The sequence below is a fragment of the Lactuca serriola genome, chromosome 1, assembly GCF_051521515.1.
Source record: "Lactuca serriola cultivar US96UC23 chromosome 1, Lser_US96UC23_V15, whole genome shotgun sequence".
Classification (NCBI taxonomy): Eukaryota; Viridiplantae; Streptophyta; class Magnoliopsida; order Asterales; family Asteraceae; genus Lactuca; species Lactuca serriola.
The window spans coordinates 87,877,624-87,895,582 of record NC_136408.1 but is presented as its reverse complement, the minus strand read 5'-3'; the positions used below and the strand labels follow the sequence as shown (position 1 = coordinate 87,895,582).

The following is a 17,959-nucleotide window of genomic DNA, read 5'->3' as shown; positions in this document are numbered from 1 at the left end:
GAGATCTGAAAGTTGGATCTAATGGCTGAAAGGATTAAACACTAAATGACTTAAGCAGCCCAATACATTGGGCGTACTGGTGTGTAGTCGAGTACGCCAAGTGTACGCCTCGCAGAGGCTTTCCTTGGGATTTTAGTCTTCGGTTGGGCTGTGGACTTTTGGGCCTTAGTTAGGTTTTGAGCCTTGGATTGTTTGATGCATGAGTGGGCCTTAGGATTTTGTTAGTAGGCCTTAAGTTGCATGAGTTGGGCCTTGGGGTCCATTATTATGTTATTGGGCCTTAGGATTTTTTTAGTAGGATTTTGTTAGTAGGTCTTAGGGGTCTGGATTTGGGATTTAGACCCACGATTATGGTTTATAACCTATTTCTGATTAAGGTGATTTTTTTTTGTTTAGTGTGGGATCTTCCAGTTCGGTAGCCAAGCGTGTAGTTATTTATCAGCAGACTAAGGTGAGTTTTCTCACTATCAATGGGTGGAAGGCACCAAGGTCGGTCCATTATTTGTGATGTATACGATGCTAGCTATATTTTTGATATGTGTATGAAAGACAAAGGTTTGGCCCCTGGCAACTGTATGAAAGACCAGAATATGGCCCCTAGAAATTGTATGAAAGACCAAGATCTGGCCCATAACAGTTGTATGGAAGACTGGGACCTGGCCCATGACAACTGTATGGAAGACCGGGATTTGACCCTCGGTAGAAAATTACTTGTAAGACTATGGTTTGGCCCATAAAACTAACTTATTTATGTTTGGTTTGTGGTACTTGTGGAAATTCACTAAACTTTTGCTTACAATTTATATTTGTGGTTTTAGGTACTTCCGGTATTAAGGGAAAAGGGTCCAGCATGATGGCACAACATTCTCCTCACTATTTTTTGCAATTTTTGATATTATACTCTGATGATTTGACATTGTTCTTATGTAATGGTTTTGGAACAATGTGATAATTGTAAGTCTTGTTTTAAAATGAAAACTTTTATCGTGGTTTTTGGGCTCTTACAGTTTTATTATTACTTCCTAAACTGCAGGACCATTTATGTAATTTATCATAAGAACTTGAAAAAAAAAATCAACCATGTTTGAAGATATGTTGTCGGAGTTGGGAAAATAAAAATTAACCCCTTTGAGCATTAATGGTGAGAAACCATCTTTATTCTAAGTTACACTTTCATCTTTAGTTATTGTTTGGAGTTTTATAAGGACCAACGCCAAATCCATTTCCTCTATCACCTGAACCGGTGTCGCCACCAAAAAAGCCGCTACCGAACTTCCGAAATTTCCATAACCATGAGATGTTCTTGAATCATCATTGACACTCCTACTTAATTTAAAGGACATAAAATCGGTTTTGATATAATTACGAGTTCAACTGACGTCGATTGGTATGTGTGTGGGCAGGGGGTGAGGGTGGGGGGGGGGGGGGGGGAGGGGAAGCTGGGATAGGCAAAGAAAAAGATTCAATTACAATGGATAGTTGAAATGTGGTGGCTGGTGATTCAAACTAGAAAAATGACCTCCTATACACAAGAAAACATATGTGTAAACATAAGATGAAAATCTTTCTAAAAACAAAGAGAAAAAATGATCACATATAAGGAAAAGAATAAAAGAACCTAAGTTTTCGTGGTGACATCACCTTGAGTGGACATTAGGATATCATAACTTGAATCAACGTACAATGTCTCTAGCATAACGACGATATTTATCTGCAATAGAAAAACAATATGTGATATTCGAAGAAGAGAACACACCAGGGAAGAAAACCCAAGATTTCTTTGTCGGCGGATTCGAGAGAAGTAAATATATCACAAAATTAGTAAATGAAATATAAGTTACATAGTTGGTCCCTACAGTTCAAGAGGAAATTAATAATAATAATAAATATATGAAATATGAAAAAGAAAAAAAATGGTAAAATGTCATTTTACAAAAACATAAAAATATTTGTTTATGCCGTGTATTGGAAGGGCCATTTATGTAATATCAACAAATCATAAGGACTGAGTTTGTCTATTTTCTTGAAATAGCACTATATATCTATTTTATCAAACTATCGGGACCATTTATGTAACTTTATCTTGAAATTATTTCATACGTTTAACAGGAATATTTTTAGGACTAAAATGGGGAAAACTTCCGGTGTAAATGACAAGGCATCGTTATAAACCCTAAATTCCTAGAGTTCAAAATTTCAAATGCTTAGAATGAGCAGAAACTGGGTAAAGATTAACCTCCATCAATCAAAGCAACGGTTTTCCTCATTTGCTCGTTTAATTTCTCTAATAGCAAACCCCACTTCATCGAAAGTTTCCCGCCAAAGTTCAGTTTATAACACCTTCAACAAATCCATCAGCACTTCCTCTCCTGATCAATTGGAGGGATTGATCGATTCCAATTTCAATCCCCCTGAAATCAGCTCGCATCCTCAAAGGGATTCTGGAGTCTCGGTCAATTTGGAAGAAGAAGTTGCAATTTTGCAGCGTTCGTTGTCTGTGGAAAAGTTCGAATCCCGTAAGTATTCAGACGCGCATATTATTTGTAAAGCAATTAGAGATAATAACAGGGATTTCGGTGATAAAAACCATAAATTTCTTAGTAAGTTCAGAGAGAAACTGAGTGAATCGCTTGTGATTGATGTGCTAAAATTACTTCAAAATGCTGAATTAGCTGTGAAGTTTTTCATATGGGTAGGTAGACAAATTGGGTATAATCACACATTACCTGTTTACGAAGCTTTATTAGACATAATAGGATGTAACAATGCTGATAGAATACCCGATCATTTTCTTAGGGAAATTAGAGATGATGACGATAAAGAAGTGCTTGGAAAACTCCTTAATGTATTGATTCGTAAGTACTGTCAAAACGGTTCATGGAATTCAGCACTTGAGGAGCTAGCCAGGCTTAAAGATTTTGGTCACAAACCTTCTAGAGTGACCTACAATGCTTTAATTCAAGTATTTCTTGAGGCAAATAAACTGGATTCTGCTAATCTTGTTTACAGTGAAATGGCTGATGCTGGTTATAAAATGGATCCACATACATTAGGTTCTTTTGCATATTCTTTATGTAAATTCGGAAAATGGAGGGAGGCTCTTGATAGGATAGATAAGGAAAAGTTTGCTCCTGATACTACATTATACACTAGAATGATAGGTGGGTTATGTGAAGGTTCTTCATTTGAAGAGGCTATGGAGTTTCTAAACCGAATGAGATGTGATTCTTGCATCCCTAATGTGTTAACATATAGGACTTTGCTTTGTGGGTGTTTGAATAAAAGAAAATTGGGAAGATGTAAGCGAGTTCTTAGCATGATGATTGCTGAAGGTTGTTACCCGAGTCCTAAAATATATAATTCTCTTGTTCATGCTTATTGTAAATCAGGAGACTTTGCTTATGCACATAAGTTGCTTAAAGAAACGGGAAAATACGGTGTTCGACCTAATCCTGTAATCTTTAACATATTTATCGGTTCGATTTGTGGAACAAGTGAGATCCCAAGTGTAGATAGGTTAGAATTAGCTGAAATGGCTTATGGTCAAATGCTTGAATGTGGTTTTGTGTTGAATAAAGTCAATGTTAGCAATTATGCTCGATGCCTTTGTGAGGTTGGGAAATTTGAGAAAGCTTATAATGTGATTCGTGAAATGATGACCAAAGGTTTTGTACCTGATGAAAGTACGTATTCGAATGTAATTAGTTTTTTGTGTAATGCTTCCAAATTAGAGAAGGCGTTTTGGTTGTTTAAAGAAATGAAAAAGAATGGGGTTGTTCCAAATGTTCATACTTACACGATTTTGATTGATAGTTTTTGTAAAGCGGGGTTAATTCCTCATGGTCGAAAATGGTTTGATGAAATGATTACAAATGGTTGTTCTCCAAATGTGGTAACATATACAGTTCTTATACACGCGTATCTTAAAGCTAAAAAGATATCAAATGCCAATGAGTTATTTGAAATGATGGTATCATGTGATTGTTCTCCAAACATTATCACAATCACAGCTCTAATAGATGGTTATTGTAAAGCTGGTGAAGTCGAAAAGGCGTTGCAAATTTACTCAAGAATGAAGGGTATTAAAGAAAAGGAAAATTCTGATGTGGGTTTTGACTTTAGAGTTGAAAAGATCGAAACTTTGGAGCCAAATGTTAAAGGAAAAGAAAATTCTGATGTGGGTTTTCACTTTAGAGGTGAAAAGATCGAAACTTTGGAGCCAAATGTTGTGACATATGGAGCTTTGGTGGATGGGTTGTGTAAAGCAAATAAAGTCAAAGAAGCACGCGAACTTATAAATGTGATGACTTTTGAAGGTTGTGAGCCTAATAATATCGTGTATGATGCACTTATTGATGGGTTACTAAAAAATGGGAAGTTAGAAGAAGCAGAAGAAGTTTATTCAAGAATGTGTGAACAAGGGTACAATCCGAATGTCTTTACTTATGGATCAATGATTGATAAGATGTTTAAAGACAAAAAATTGGATCTTGCTACACGGATTTTATCCAAAATGCTTGAAAATTCATGTCCTCCTAATGTTATAATCTACACAACAATGGTAGATGGATTATGTAAAGTTGGAAAGACAGACGAAGCTTATAAACTCGTGGAGATGATGGAGACAAAAGGGTGTAAACCGAATGTTGTAACTTACACCTCAATGATAGATGGATTTGGAAAAATTGGGAAAGTGGAAAAAAGTCTTGAAATCTTTAAAGAAATGGGGATGAAAAGTTGTGCGCCTAATTATGTCACGTATAGTGTTTTAATCCACCATTGTTGTGCTTTTGGGTTGTTGGATGAAGCTTTAGGGCTCTTGGAGGAGATGAAAATGACGTATTGGCCCATGCATATGGAGAGTTATTGTAAGGTTATTGAAGGGTTTAATCGGGAGTTTTTGATGAATCTTGGGGTTTTGGAGGGTGTAAGTGAGTATGATTCCATTCCGGTTATTCCGGTTTATAAACTTTTGGTTGATGGGTATAGAAAGGCTGGAAAGATAGAAGTGGCTTTGGAATTGGTTAAAGAGATGAGTGAGTTATCTTCCTTTATGGATAAAGATTTGTATTTTTCTTTGATTGAGAGTCTTTCGGTTTCAAATAGGGTTGAGAAAGCTTTTGAGTTATATGGAGATATGATTAGCAAAGGTGGTGTTCCTGAATTGAGTGTTTTTGTTAACCTTGTTAAAGGTCTTGTGAAAGCTAACAGGTGGCAGGAGGCAATTCAACTTTCGCAGAGCTTATGTTACATGGTATGCGTTTAATAGGGGTATTTTAGACATTTCACATGTATACATATTTTTATTTTTCGTTACTATTTTATCCATGTTTCTTTAAAAAGAAATTTATCTTTATGTGAACAGGATATTCAGTGGCTTCCTTATGATGACAAAAAGGAAGAAAAGTAGGTGGCCCACATCGTCCTAGGAGGATCATGTGAGATGTAAAGCAGATACATAGTGGTTTGCTAGGTAGCTGCCAGAAGGTGTCCACATTGGAATTGAAACTTTCACACTGTGTCTGCTGCTGCTGAGACTTTGTTGGTGAATATTGCAGCTGAATCTGCCATTCTTGGTTGGAATCAGAATCGGAATCAGAATCGGAATCGGAATCGGAGTCGGAATCGGAATCGGAATTGAAAGATAGCAGTGATTCAGAGGATGAAGAAACTAATAAGGGTACATGCTCTACTATGAAGACAGAAATCCAAGTCTCTAAATGATAAACAGAAAAATGAAAATGACCAAAAAAGAAAGCGACCTAAGATTGTTGAGCTTTCATAGTGGAAATCCCTCAAAGTGACTCAAATATTACTTGTAATATTGTTTCAGTTATAGGGAAATTGGCCTTTATTGGTTTGTTGCAAGGTCATATTGTCCTATTTTTTTTATTTTCTTTTTAGCTATTTATATATACTAATAACTAAAATTAAAAATATCACCCACCACCCCAAATCGCAAGAAACCAATAATCTAGACAATAAGGGTCTATATGTCCACCCCTTCCCCTCGACGGGCCATTTATCATTCTTTCAAGTTTTCATTTTAATCTCAACACGTTTGATCAACTCAACATCATTCTAACAATAATCACTGGTTTGTTGACTTTTTTGGCTGTGATTGTGGTTGCGGTGTTTGTGATGATGATGATGATGATGAAGAGCTGACTATCAATTTGTATCAATTTTGTTCCTCTTTGAAATGATGGAGTTTAAAATTTGGTAGTTGATAGTCAAATTTATAGTAAGGTCTTTCATCGTGAATTCTAGAGCAAGAAGAGCCATGAAGGATTGTCAAAGCTTGTGAGAAAACTTTGAAAATATTACCGTCAACAAATAAAAGTAGATAAGTAAACATTTGCACCACACCGATAAATGAATAAGGAATGACCGTATTTGCTAGGAATGAAACTAATGGTAGATACATAGTTCGCAAAACGTTGCAACTAAGCACTTTGGAGCTTGTTTTAGGCCGTATAGAGAATTTTTCAAAAAAAAAAAAAAAACATAATTCAAATGAACAAAATTCCAAAAGCCCAACAGTTGATTCATGTAAAGCATTTCAATAAGATTACTTAGGAGGACCATATTTTTGACATCAAGTTGATGAATTAAACAAGATTTGGACACAACAATGCTAAGGACAGTTCATATAGTTGTTGGTTTAACAACGAAACTAAACGTCTCATTAAAATCAATCTCAGTTTGTTGTGAGTGACCATCGCCAACAAATCGTGCTTTGCAACATTCAAAAGTGTCATTGGATTTCATTTTATAGCAAAAAATCCTCATGGAACATATAACTTGCATGCCCAATATTCGTGGGACAAGGGCCGTGTTTTATTTTCAATTAAAGCATTAAATTCGACAGTCAAGACATTTTTTCAACGAGGGTCAGAAAATGGCCCTTGTAGAATTAGAGGAAGATGAGAAATAGAAGTGGAAGTATTAAGATTGAACAAGGTTTTTAGTTTAGAAATTTCAGGCATGCTACAAATATGAATGATGCGACTTTATGTCGGGATATTAGGAGTTGTGGATTGGGTTGGGCTGTTTGGGTGAGGATAAATTCGGGGTTGTTTGGGCTTTCAATGGGCCAGAGTGTTGGGATGAAAGCGAACCAGTAATAATAGGAGGTGATGAAGAGGTTGTTTGAGTAGTGTAAAGGTAAAACGGAAATGTATTTGGGTGAGAAAACTATAGGATTCATTGAAGGGGGATTAGTTGATGGAAAAGAGAGCTTTGTTTCATCAAAAATCACATGTCACGAGATGATTATTTTCTTGACAATAATATCATATCATTTATAGCCCCGATGGTTTGGGGATTGCTGGGAAATACATGTATAGAGCAGGGTTGAAGTTTGTTAATGGGAGTGGAAGGAAGTAGGCAATAACAACGACAATTGTGTACTCGTAGAAGTTGGTAGGAGGGGTTGCGATTGTATAAAATTTGTTTAAGGGAATGGTAGTTTACTAATTTATTGAGAAGAATGTTGAGTAAGTACGATGCCATTTGTAATGCCTAGTGCAAAAAATGAACGGGGACTTTGAAATGTGATAGGAAAGTAAAGAACTTTTGTTTAGTTGAAATATATTTTGGAATATAGACAGACTTTTCTTTAAAATAAAAACTTTAAACTCGTATACTCGAACAAAACATTTTATCTGATTCTAGAGTTTTTTTTACTAAATATTTAAATCCATTCAAAGCTTGTTGATGACCCCAGATGAGTGTAAATGATTTTAATAGAAAAAAAAGACGTTGACACAAAAACCTTTTTACCCAATGTTTTAAAGCTCGGCGGTCGAACCGGTTGGAGTGTAACCTGTGAAGAGTTATGACCGATTTTTTTTTGCCTATTCATGACTACTAATGAATTAACCGGGTTTCTCGAGAACTCTTTTGAACCAGTGAACAAGAACCGCAAAAATCACGGTGGGTTTAAACCAAAAAGTTGGACTTGGACTTGGACTTGAGTCCTTGGGCTTCAAAACTGGACTCTTGACCTGGCCACCAAAACCGATTTGAATCAAAAGACAATCTCAACTTCATTAGACACTGTCTTCATCTTCAATCTTGATTAGTTCACCACTGACTTTTTGCTGATTTCGATTTTCCCACACCGATTTTAGAGTTCATAGACCCAATAAATGTTTAATCTTCATTCCCCTACACCGGTCTTTCTTGCTGATTTCGAGTCCAGTTAATGACTTCTCATAGCTAATCTTTCATACTCTCTCAGTGTTTTTTTTTCTCTCGCTGAAATAAGACTAGCTCATGTTGTGTTTATGCAAGATGAACTAATTGACCTGAGATCAGTCGTCACACTGGGTCAACTAAAAACCGGGTTTTAAAACATTACTTTTACCCTATTAGGCTGAAGGGAGTGCCAACATCTTTAGCATGTTGCCGTATATGATTTTTTAAGGCCACATAAGATTTTTTTAAGTCATGTAGGATGAAGAGAGTGGTAACAAAAAGATAAAGAGTGGTAGCATCTAATCATGTGTTATTTATATTTTGAAAAAAGAAAAAGAAAAAAAGAACAGAAAAAAAGATTTAATCAATCAGTGGTCTTTATCTCCCGATCTCTTTCTCTTTCCTCACGCTAGGAGCCTGACGACTTTGTTTTTGGCAAGGACTTTGACATATTTGTAAGGAGTGGATTTAGCACTATTAGCGAGCTGGAGGCGAGCATGGCTAGCGAGCCACTCCCTCCGGCCTTAGAAACCAGGTTTTAAAACATTGCTATTACCCTATTATCCAACACAAAAACCCTTTAAAAACTTTGTTATGGACTCTTTCACCGTTTAACATCTCTTGCTTTCATCCGACTCTATTGCTTTTATCCACAATGTATAAACTAAAATTAGTGTTTGGATAAAAAAAAAAAAATTGTTTAAAATACCTTGAAAAAAAATAAGTTGGTTAACCCCTTTTTTGCCATATTTAGGAATTGCCCAATAAACCTTATTCTAACAAATAGGACGCAAAGTCGCAAACACACAGACGCCTCCCTTCTCACGTCGTCGGCTCCTCAAGCTCTGCCCTGCTCGCCGCAGTATTCCATCGCCCCTGTGAAGCCACCGGCCAGAGACGTAGCACTCCACAACTACAGGTTCGTTCTTCAATTTCTGCTTTCGTTTATCCTTTTTTTTCCTGCTTTCGTTCTTCCTTTTCTTTTTCCCTGCTTTCTGTTGAAATCGAAATCATTGAGTTCAAGGTTTACCAAATCCGCCAGAGTCCTAGCTCCCCACAACTATAGGTTTGCAGTGTGGCTTATTCATCCCTCTGGTTCGCTTTCATCCCGACCCCTTTGCTGTTTTTAGGTTTGCGATTTAATGCACTTCCAACCTCATATAGCTTTCTGTTCCCGATTGCGATGTCTAGAAGACTAGAAACTCTTCATATATTAGGTTTCTGTTTTGCCATTTTAGTCATTTATGGTTTTTGCAACGCGAAAAATCATCGAATGGTGATTGTGGGCTGCTTTTCTTCATATATGTTAGGTTAAATTAGCTCTAACACATGCACACTGCTTCTTGTAGTAAGTTTTGGGGAATGAGCATGGGAAGAAGCAGCAGTCAAGCTCTTCTCGACTTGGAAAACAACACTAAAAATTCCTCTTCTAAAGGTATGTTTCCATAATATCAACTTAATTTTCTTATTAACAACCAACATTCTAACAATTTATGTGCAGAATCAGCGCTTCTTGTTTGCAAAAGAGACGATGATGATCTGTTGAAGAAGATAGAAGCTGCAAAAACTAAAGCTAATGCACCTCCTAATTCCAAGCCCACCATTGCAGCTCCTCCTCCTAGCCAAGGTTACTCTTCATCCTTCTGTGTGTTTATACTTTCTATATACTTAATACTTTTACCTTCATGATCTTCTTATCTTTTCTTTCAGTTATGGGAAAGTTGAAGGACTTTTTAGGAGTCATGGCAGAGTCAAACAAGAAGTTGCAGCTAGATGCTATGGTATGAAACTATGAATTATGAAACTTTCCTTTTCTGTGATTAGAAATCTTACTAAATGTCTACTTTTTGTATACAGAGTTCCAAAAACTATGATATTGAGGCACTCACAGGGGATGAATCAGAATACATCGAAATGGTATGTAAAAAGAAAAAACTAAAAACCAAAAACCATTCTTTACTCTTCACATTCCATTCCTTTGACAGATTCCATTCCATTAATCTCACAGGATCTAATGCTTGGTGTTGCGGATCTTCACACTCCAGAAGCTGTTGCTGCAGCTGAATCTGCTATTCTTGGTAATCAACCAGTCATCTCCCTTGATGCTAGTAGTACCGAATCCGAATCCGAATCCGAATCGGAATCGGAATCGGAATCGGAATCAGAAGATAGCAGTGATGATGATGACGACAGTTGTAGTGATTCCGAGGATGATGACAATCATGAAACTAAAAAGTCAAAATCCAAAACTCTTAATGATAAAAAACCAAAAAACACAACATCTGAAAATGACAAAAAAAGTAAACGACCAAAGATCGTTGAGCTTTCATAGTCGAAATTCAGAATAAAGGCAAGAAAGTGTAATTTGTTGGTTGAATGTTGCTTGTAGCATATGCATGAAATATTTGTTTGGATTTAAATATATTTAATATATTTATATTTTGTGTTTTGAGACAGGTTGAGTTCACTTGTAAACAATCTTTTGTCCATCTTTAAAAAGTAAATGTTTGTTATTGAATGTGATTTTTCAGTCTAGTTTTTTTTAACATAATAGCTACAAAATATATAGTTTTAGGATTCTAAAAAATTTAGGCTATGTAAACTTGCTAAAATATACGTGTGATAAAGTTTAGATTTATTTTGCAAGTTATAAGCATCTGCCATTGTAACTTTTTCTATTTGAAATTGATAAGCATTATCAATGGGTTTTAAACCATTCAGGATATTTTAACTTTTTAATTATCTTATCTATATGCCTTTGTTGGTCCTTAAATTCAATAAAACTTCATTTTATAACCTAGTTTTATTCATATATTAAGGTTTTTTTTATTAGTTAACTTATTTAATTTAATATATAAAATAAATCAAATGTATTTACAAAGAATATATAATGTAAGTGTAATTGTCAAAACTTTAAAATAAAACAAATAGCAAGTACAATAAAACTCAACCGTCACATAATATTATAACTTCTGAAATTTTTATCATTTGCTATATTTTCTAAAATAAGCAAATAGTTATTTTTATTTTGTTATATTTTGATGTCAAGTAATGTTTCTTCTACGAATATGACATGATTGAAAAAAAATATATAAATAATAAATGATGATTTATTTTTTGTTTTTATCGGCCCTCACAAATTAAACTGATGTCTTTAAAGTTTTGTGCTCTAGGTGGATGCCCATATCACACCACTTTTGGGCCCATGTCGCACCACATTGGGTCGTCCGAAGTCCCTAAGAACCTTTTCAAGAAAAGTGTCAAAAAAAAAATAAAAAAATAAATAAAAGAATGGGGCTTTTATATATATATATATATATATATATATATATATATATATATATATATATATATATATATATATATATATATATATATATATATATATATATATATATATAATGAGAAATTGACTTATTAAGGTAACCATCTTTTTGCTATGTTCACATCTAGGTAACATTTTTTATATTCTTTTACCCAACTAACTTGTTTTGTCTGTTCACAAATAACCATTATTACCAGCTATCTCCTGTTTTAGCCGCTTACATCAATTTAGCTCACTTAAAAAGCATTACGTGGCCATTACACCCCTTTCTCATTTAATTAGGGTTTGTCAGGTTGCTTTTCTCTAAAAACACATCCCGATTACCACTTCGTGAGAAATCAATATGGAATTGAAGGTATGAGTTGAATTCGACTGTAACATGGCATCCCAATCATCTACATGTATGTATGTAGCTGTAGATTTTCATAACAAGGGAATATTTACACCAAAGTCGTTGGTATACTTAGATCCCGTAAAAATAATTGTTCATGATGTGGATTTTAGTGGATTTACGTATAGAGAATTTCTTTTGTGGCTTATGAAATTAACCAAAGGAGGCTGTGATAATGTTTGCTATTGTATTATAAAGGAAAGCTTGGTTGAGGGTATTAAAAGAATCGACTTATTGGGAGTTTGTGGAATCTATTTATACTCTTAGGAGTGAGTTGGATGTGTACATTGACCACCAAAACGAACCAATTCTTGATTGGGATGATAACGAGATGTTAGCAGATGATAATGTGTATGACTTGGATGAGTTGGATGAAAAAGATGAGGACTCAAAAATTTCTGATAGTATGGAATGTGAACATAAATGTGATGAAGAGGTTTATACTTTTGACAAAACTGTTACAGACACATTTTTTAACAAACTTTCAGGTCATATAAGTGATGATGATGATGAAGCCAATAATGGAAAAGATGAGGAAGTTGTGTACCCTGTCCATGATGAGAACCAAGAATTGGATCAAATGATGCCGGTTGCAGGTATTGAGTTTTCTGACCCATTAGAATTGAAGCTATGTCTCACCAACTATGCAGTCAAGAATGGGTATGATTTATGGTATGAAAAAAGTGATCATCAAAGGTTATTGGTAAATTGGTGCAAAGGTAAGAAGAATAAGCAGAATAAAGGTTGTCCCTTTAGGTTGTGGGCAACCTGGATGTCCTCTGAAAAGTCACTCCAGGTTAAATCTTTAAATGATAACCATAATTGCTCAAGAGTCTTCAAATTTGGGTCCATTGTTACCTATAAATGGATAGGAAATCATTTCATGAATCAAATACTTCAGAAACAAAGATGAGTATAAGGAAATTAAAAGCTAAAGTCAACAAGAAATTTAATTTGATTGCAAGTGTTGGACATTGCAGAAATGCTAGGAATTATGCATTTCAAGAGATAGAGGGTTCTTTAAAAGAACATTATGCTAAAACATTGAGTATGGAGAAGAGATAAAAATGACTAACCCTGGATCAATAGTGAAGATGGATGTAGATGTCATGCCTGATGGAACCACTTACTTCTCAAAGTTTTATGCATGTTTAAAGGGTTTGAAGGAAGGATGGATTGAAGGTTATAGGAGGGTAATTGGACTAGATGGTTGCTTCTTAAAGGGCATATGTAGAGGTTAGTTGCTTTCTGTTGTAGGTAGAGATGAAAACAACCATATATACCCTATTGCTTGGGTTGTATTCGTACTGGAAAGTAAAGGAACATGGTAGTGGTTGTTGACCTTTTGATTGATGACATTGGAATGGGAGTTGGGCATGGACTAACACTAATATCAGACCAACACAAAGTAAGAAATTTCTTTTTTTTCTCTATCTTTGTACTACTTAATTTATTAAAGCTTATGTTTTTTTTTTTTTTTTTTTTTTTTTTTTTTTTTTTTTTTTTATCTAATGCTAATAAGGATTACTTGAGGATGTGAAGGAAATGGTTCCAATAGCAGAGCATAGGCAATATGCTAAGCACATATGTTCTAAATTCATGAAAACATTTAAAGGCCAACAGTTTAGAAAGCTTTTCTGGTATGCTACTACAACTACTACCCAAGAAAAATTTGAGCATCATATGAATGAAATCAATAAATTAGAACCACTAGCTTATGATCATCTGATGGAAAGGGACCCTAAAACTTGGAGTAAAACATTTTTTTTTTCAAATAGATATGGCTTGTAATGCATATGAAAATGGTGTATCTGATAGTTTTAACTCAGTTATTGAAGTTTCCAAGATGAGACCATTAATCACCATGTTAGAAGAAATTTGAATTTATGTGATAGAGAGGCTTTGTAAACAGATTCTTGGGACTTAACCATATGTCCTTCCATTAGACTAAATTTGGCCAAGCTTAAGGAACATCAAAGGTAAGTGCTTTAATATGTATGTCCTTCAACATGTGTGTCCTTATACGTATGCCCTTCATTATGTGTATGTGGACAAATTTTGGAAAGTTGTACCATCTGGTTATCAACAATTTGAAGTGAGGCTTAGGTATGATGAATATGTTGTAGACCTTGGTAACAGGACTTGAGGATGTAGAAGTTAGTAGTTAACATTATACCTTAGTGTGCATAGGTATGCTTCCATTTCAAGCCTCAACGGGGATGCAAAGGACTATATGTCACCATGGTTTACCACAAAAATGTTCTTAAGATGCTATAGGTATAACATTAAGCCACTCAATGGTAGTGATATGTGGCCCATATAGATTACATCAAGCCATTGCCACTCAAAAGGAGAAGGCTACCAGGAAGATCACAAACAAAAAGAAAAAGAGATCAGATTGAGAGGGAAAATCAGGGAAGAAAGCATTCAATCAAAAAAATATGGTGATGAGATGCAACATATGTAGGGAAGTAGGGCATAATAGAGCCAAATGTCTCCAAAAACCAGCAGAGGAATCATCAAATCCAAGTTTGTAGAAAAAGAAACCCAAGAAACATGGTATGTATGGTATATATATGTAACATCCCAAAAATCATAGGTAAAATTTTCATTTTTAATTCAACATAGACCCAAAGAACTCCGGGATCACCTCCCGAACAGCCACGGTTACCTGAGTGGCGATCATCTTACGAATGTCATCATCCATCAAACCTCTCCGGGCCACCAGCTCCTGATCCAGAACCTCTCGTGTACACCATACTAAAAATGAACCAAAATATATCATAAATGCTATAACTCAAACTATTACAATCATCACAGAAAGACTAACCCTTGGGGTTTATGACTTCCAGGCTACACATACAGGTCTTGTGCTTTTGATAGTATGGGCCCATACTACCTTCCACACCTACCTGTATTTGTCTCAAGGATCGTCACATACCACCTGAATACAAAACCCAATAACTAGGATACACATACATCCTATACTCATGAGACAACCCACTATTTCGTGTAGCCAAAAAGTTAACAAAAGTCAATAAAAGTCAAACAAGGGCCAAAATATTAGAAACCATTTGATTTAATAATAATTATAAATATTTAATTATGTGTTTTGTTAAAGAAATCAAATAGCCCAATGTCAAAAATGCCTTTTCTTTGAAATCCAAGAAGTTTCGCAAGCCACTAGCCTCAAACTGAAAACTAGATTTTCGGTCAAAGCAGCAAACCCTCGCATCGAAAACAGCAAGTTCTTCGGACCGCAAATACCCTTCTGACCGCAAACCATACTTCGTTTTCGTGGACCCGAGACCGAAATCTCGCAAATTCTATCCGTCTACACTGAAAACCCCTAAATTCTATCCTTTGACACACATTTCGAAGTGGAGTTGCAATTTTCAATATAAACATCACATCAGTTTTTCTTCCATATTTATATGTGGACCGAAACCATATCCTCATTATCACACCTCTTAACTGAAAACCTCCCTTTTCTCTCAAAAGCTAGACCGAAAACACCATCTTTTCTCTCAAGTATCATCCGAAAACTCTTGGATCTTCATAAAATCTGACCGAAAACACCCCAATCTCCTTGTTTCCACCAAGAACACCAAGAACACTCTTCATATCTTCAAGCAACCGAAAACACTCAAGCAACTGAAAACTCCTATTTTTGAATATTCCAACACTTTTTGTAAGTATTTCTTGCATAATTTGAGTGTTTGTAACGACCGAAAAATACAACCAATTTTAAATTTTCAAAAACATCTCGATTCCATTAAATCTTTACAAAAAGGTTTTCAATACAAAACATTTAACGTGTTCCCAGAATCACAATACTACAAAATCATGAGGAGCGGTACGATCACGCCTTCGCCTTGCCACGATCCCCTGAAGAACCTGAAAAACATAAAACCACAACTGTAAGCCCGAAAGCTTAGTGATATATCCCCAAAATACCAACCACAAATACCATACACGCATAACATGCCATAACATATCCGATCACAGAACGACCATGCACTTCGGGTCTACTGTGTGACTGGTCCGCCGCACCGGCCTACAGTCCACCTGGTCCACCCTCTGAGTCTATCCACATACATCGAGTCTGCAGTGTGATTGGTCCGCCCGCTCCCGGGCCTTCAATCCACCTGGTCCACTCTCTGAGTCTACAGTATGACTGGTCCGCCCGCACCGGGCCTTCAATCTATCTGGTCCACTCTCTGAGCCTTCGACACGTCTGGTCCGCCCTTTCGGGGACTACAGCCTATCCGGACCGCTCGCTGGGCCTTCGGGACAACCGGTCCGCCCTGGGTATCTTGGCCTACAGCACACAGCAGGACCCGCCTCAACCCAACTCCAGTCCAAACAACCATGTGCACATATACATACAATCATATAGCAATTCACAGTCAACAAGCAGATCAAACAGATCACATAACATACCACCATCCTAACCAGGATACCGACCTAACAGGTCACTAGCATAGCATCTCCCTATCTCTCAGGATACCGATCTCAATCAGGTCTCTAACATATACCATCCTAGCTCACAGGATCCAAACATATCAAAGCAGTAACATGATAACAATTACCCGGATCTCAGTCCGATAAGGGCCGGCCTTGGTGCCTTCGACCCTGTTGATATAGTGAGGATAACTCACCTCGAAACTGCCGACTGAACAGATAACCCAAGCTGCTCCGATCACTGATACGATCTCCACCACTGGACAACCACCAATGCACTGAACTCAAAACAATAATCAACAATTACCAAAATGCCTCTGGAAACCACTGGTCAACCCTTGGTCAAAGACAAGGTCAAAGTCAACCCCTGACTGACTCTACTCGCCGAGTCAACCCGATGACTCGCCGAGTCCCCATACTCAGAACTTCCCTCAATCCGCGACCTAACTCGCCGAGTCACCCCGAGACTCGCCGAGTCCAACAACTCTGAGTCCACTCGCCCACAACTCACCGAGTCATCCCTTGAATCGCCGATTCTCGACTCAACCAGAAAATATTGGAACTCTTCGACAAGACTCGCCGAGTCCAAGAACAGACTCGCCGAGTCTAAGGCTATCTTCAACCTACTCGCCGAGTTGTCCATACAACTCGCCGAGTTCCAGGTCATCTTCATCCAACTCGCCGAGTTGTTCTTCCAACTCGTTGAGTTCCAGCTCATCTTCAAGCAACTCGTCGAGTACACCCATGTGACTCGCCGAGTACCACCGGTCTGAATCCATTCAGAAGCATTCCAGGCCATGCAATTGCTCCAAAACATAGATCTAGCCTCCTACAACTCATCCATCACGTAAAGTGGCAAACTTTACGTGAATCCAAAGAGATCTATGCATTTTGCACATTAGGGCTAAGGTTTGGGACATGATAGCTTCATCCAACACTCAACACAGGGACTTTCATGCATTCCAACTCTTCTCCATTCCAGATCTGAGGTAGCAACCTCAGATCTAACCTCTAAACCCCAACACATCCAAATATATAATCTCTAATACCCCCAAAATGATGCATCAAGGAAATAGCAGCTCAAAGACGAGATATTACCTCAAAAGAACGCCCCAACTGCAATGAAACTTGAATCCAAGCAAAGCCCCTTGCTCCAAGCCTCTCCTTCTCTAAGATCTCTTCAACAACCACCTCTCCAAGCTCCAATTTGCTCAACAATGGGGTTTCTCCACGACTTTAGGGTTTCTGGGACTCAAGGGGTGATAAAGAGGTTGGGAAGGAAACATAATGTTCTTTATATAGGGCTCAACCCCGAGAATTAGGGTTTTCTCCACTCAGCGCCTACTCGCCGAGTCGGCTACTTAACACGCGACCAAATCGCGACTCTACTCGCCGAGTCCATCCATGGACTCGCCGAGTCACTCTTTCCCAATTTACTCTTTTAGCCCTTCAACTCTACTCTTGATATTTCGGGATGTTACAGTGTTATTTATCCCTTAACTTGATACTCTATTAATTTGAGTTCTATATCGGGTATAATTATTATTAGGATATGGAAATGTGTATGGCTTCTAACG

General features: G+C 36.8%; 2 protein-coding genes across 2 annotated transcripts; both read left to right on the top strand.

Annotated features, from left to right (window-relative positions):
* Positions 1-2,139: 2,139 nt before the first annotated feature.
* LOC145094566 (Tetratricopeptide repeat (TPR)-like superfamily protein) lies at positions 2,140-5,868 on the top strand. The gene is made up of 2 exons (XM_079032715.1): positions 2,140-5,254; positions 5,366-5,868. Exons 1-2 carry the CDS (start codon positions 2,201-2,203, stop codon positions 5,408-5,410), a joined length of 3,099 nt encoding a protein of 1,032 aa, XP_078888841.1. The 5' UTR covers positions 2,140-2,200; the 3' UTR covers positions 5,411-5,868.
* Positions 5,869-8,917: 3,049 nt separating this feature from the next.
* On the top strand, positions 8,918-10,658 carry LOC145094554 (uncharacterized). Its single transcript, XM_079032707.1, has 6 exons — positions 8,918-9,121; positions 9,552-9,637; positions 9,704-9,829; positions 9,913-9,983; positions 10,060-10,119; positions 10,211-10,658. The coding sequence occupies exons 2-6, from the start codon at positions 9,565-9,567 to the stop codon at positions 10,532-10,534; spliced, it is 654 nt and encodes a 217-aa protein (XP_078888833.1). The 5' UTR covers positions 8,918-9,121; positions 9,552-9,564; the 3' UTR covers positions 10,535-10,658.
* The last annotated feature ends 7,301 nt before the right edge of the window (positions 10,659-17,959 follow it).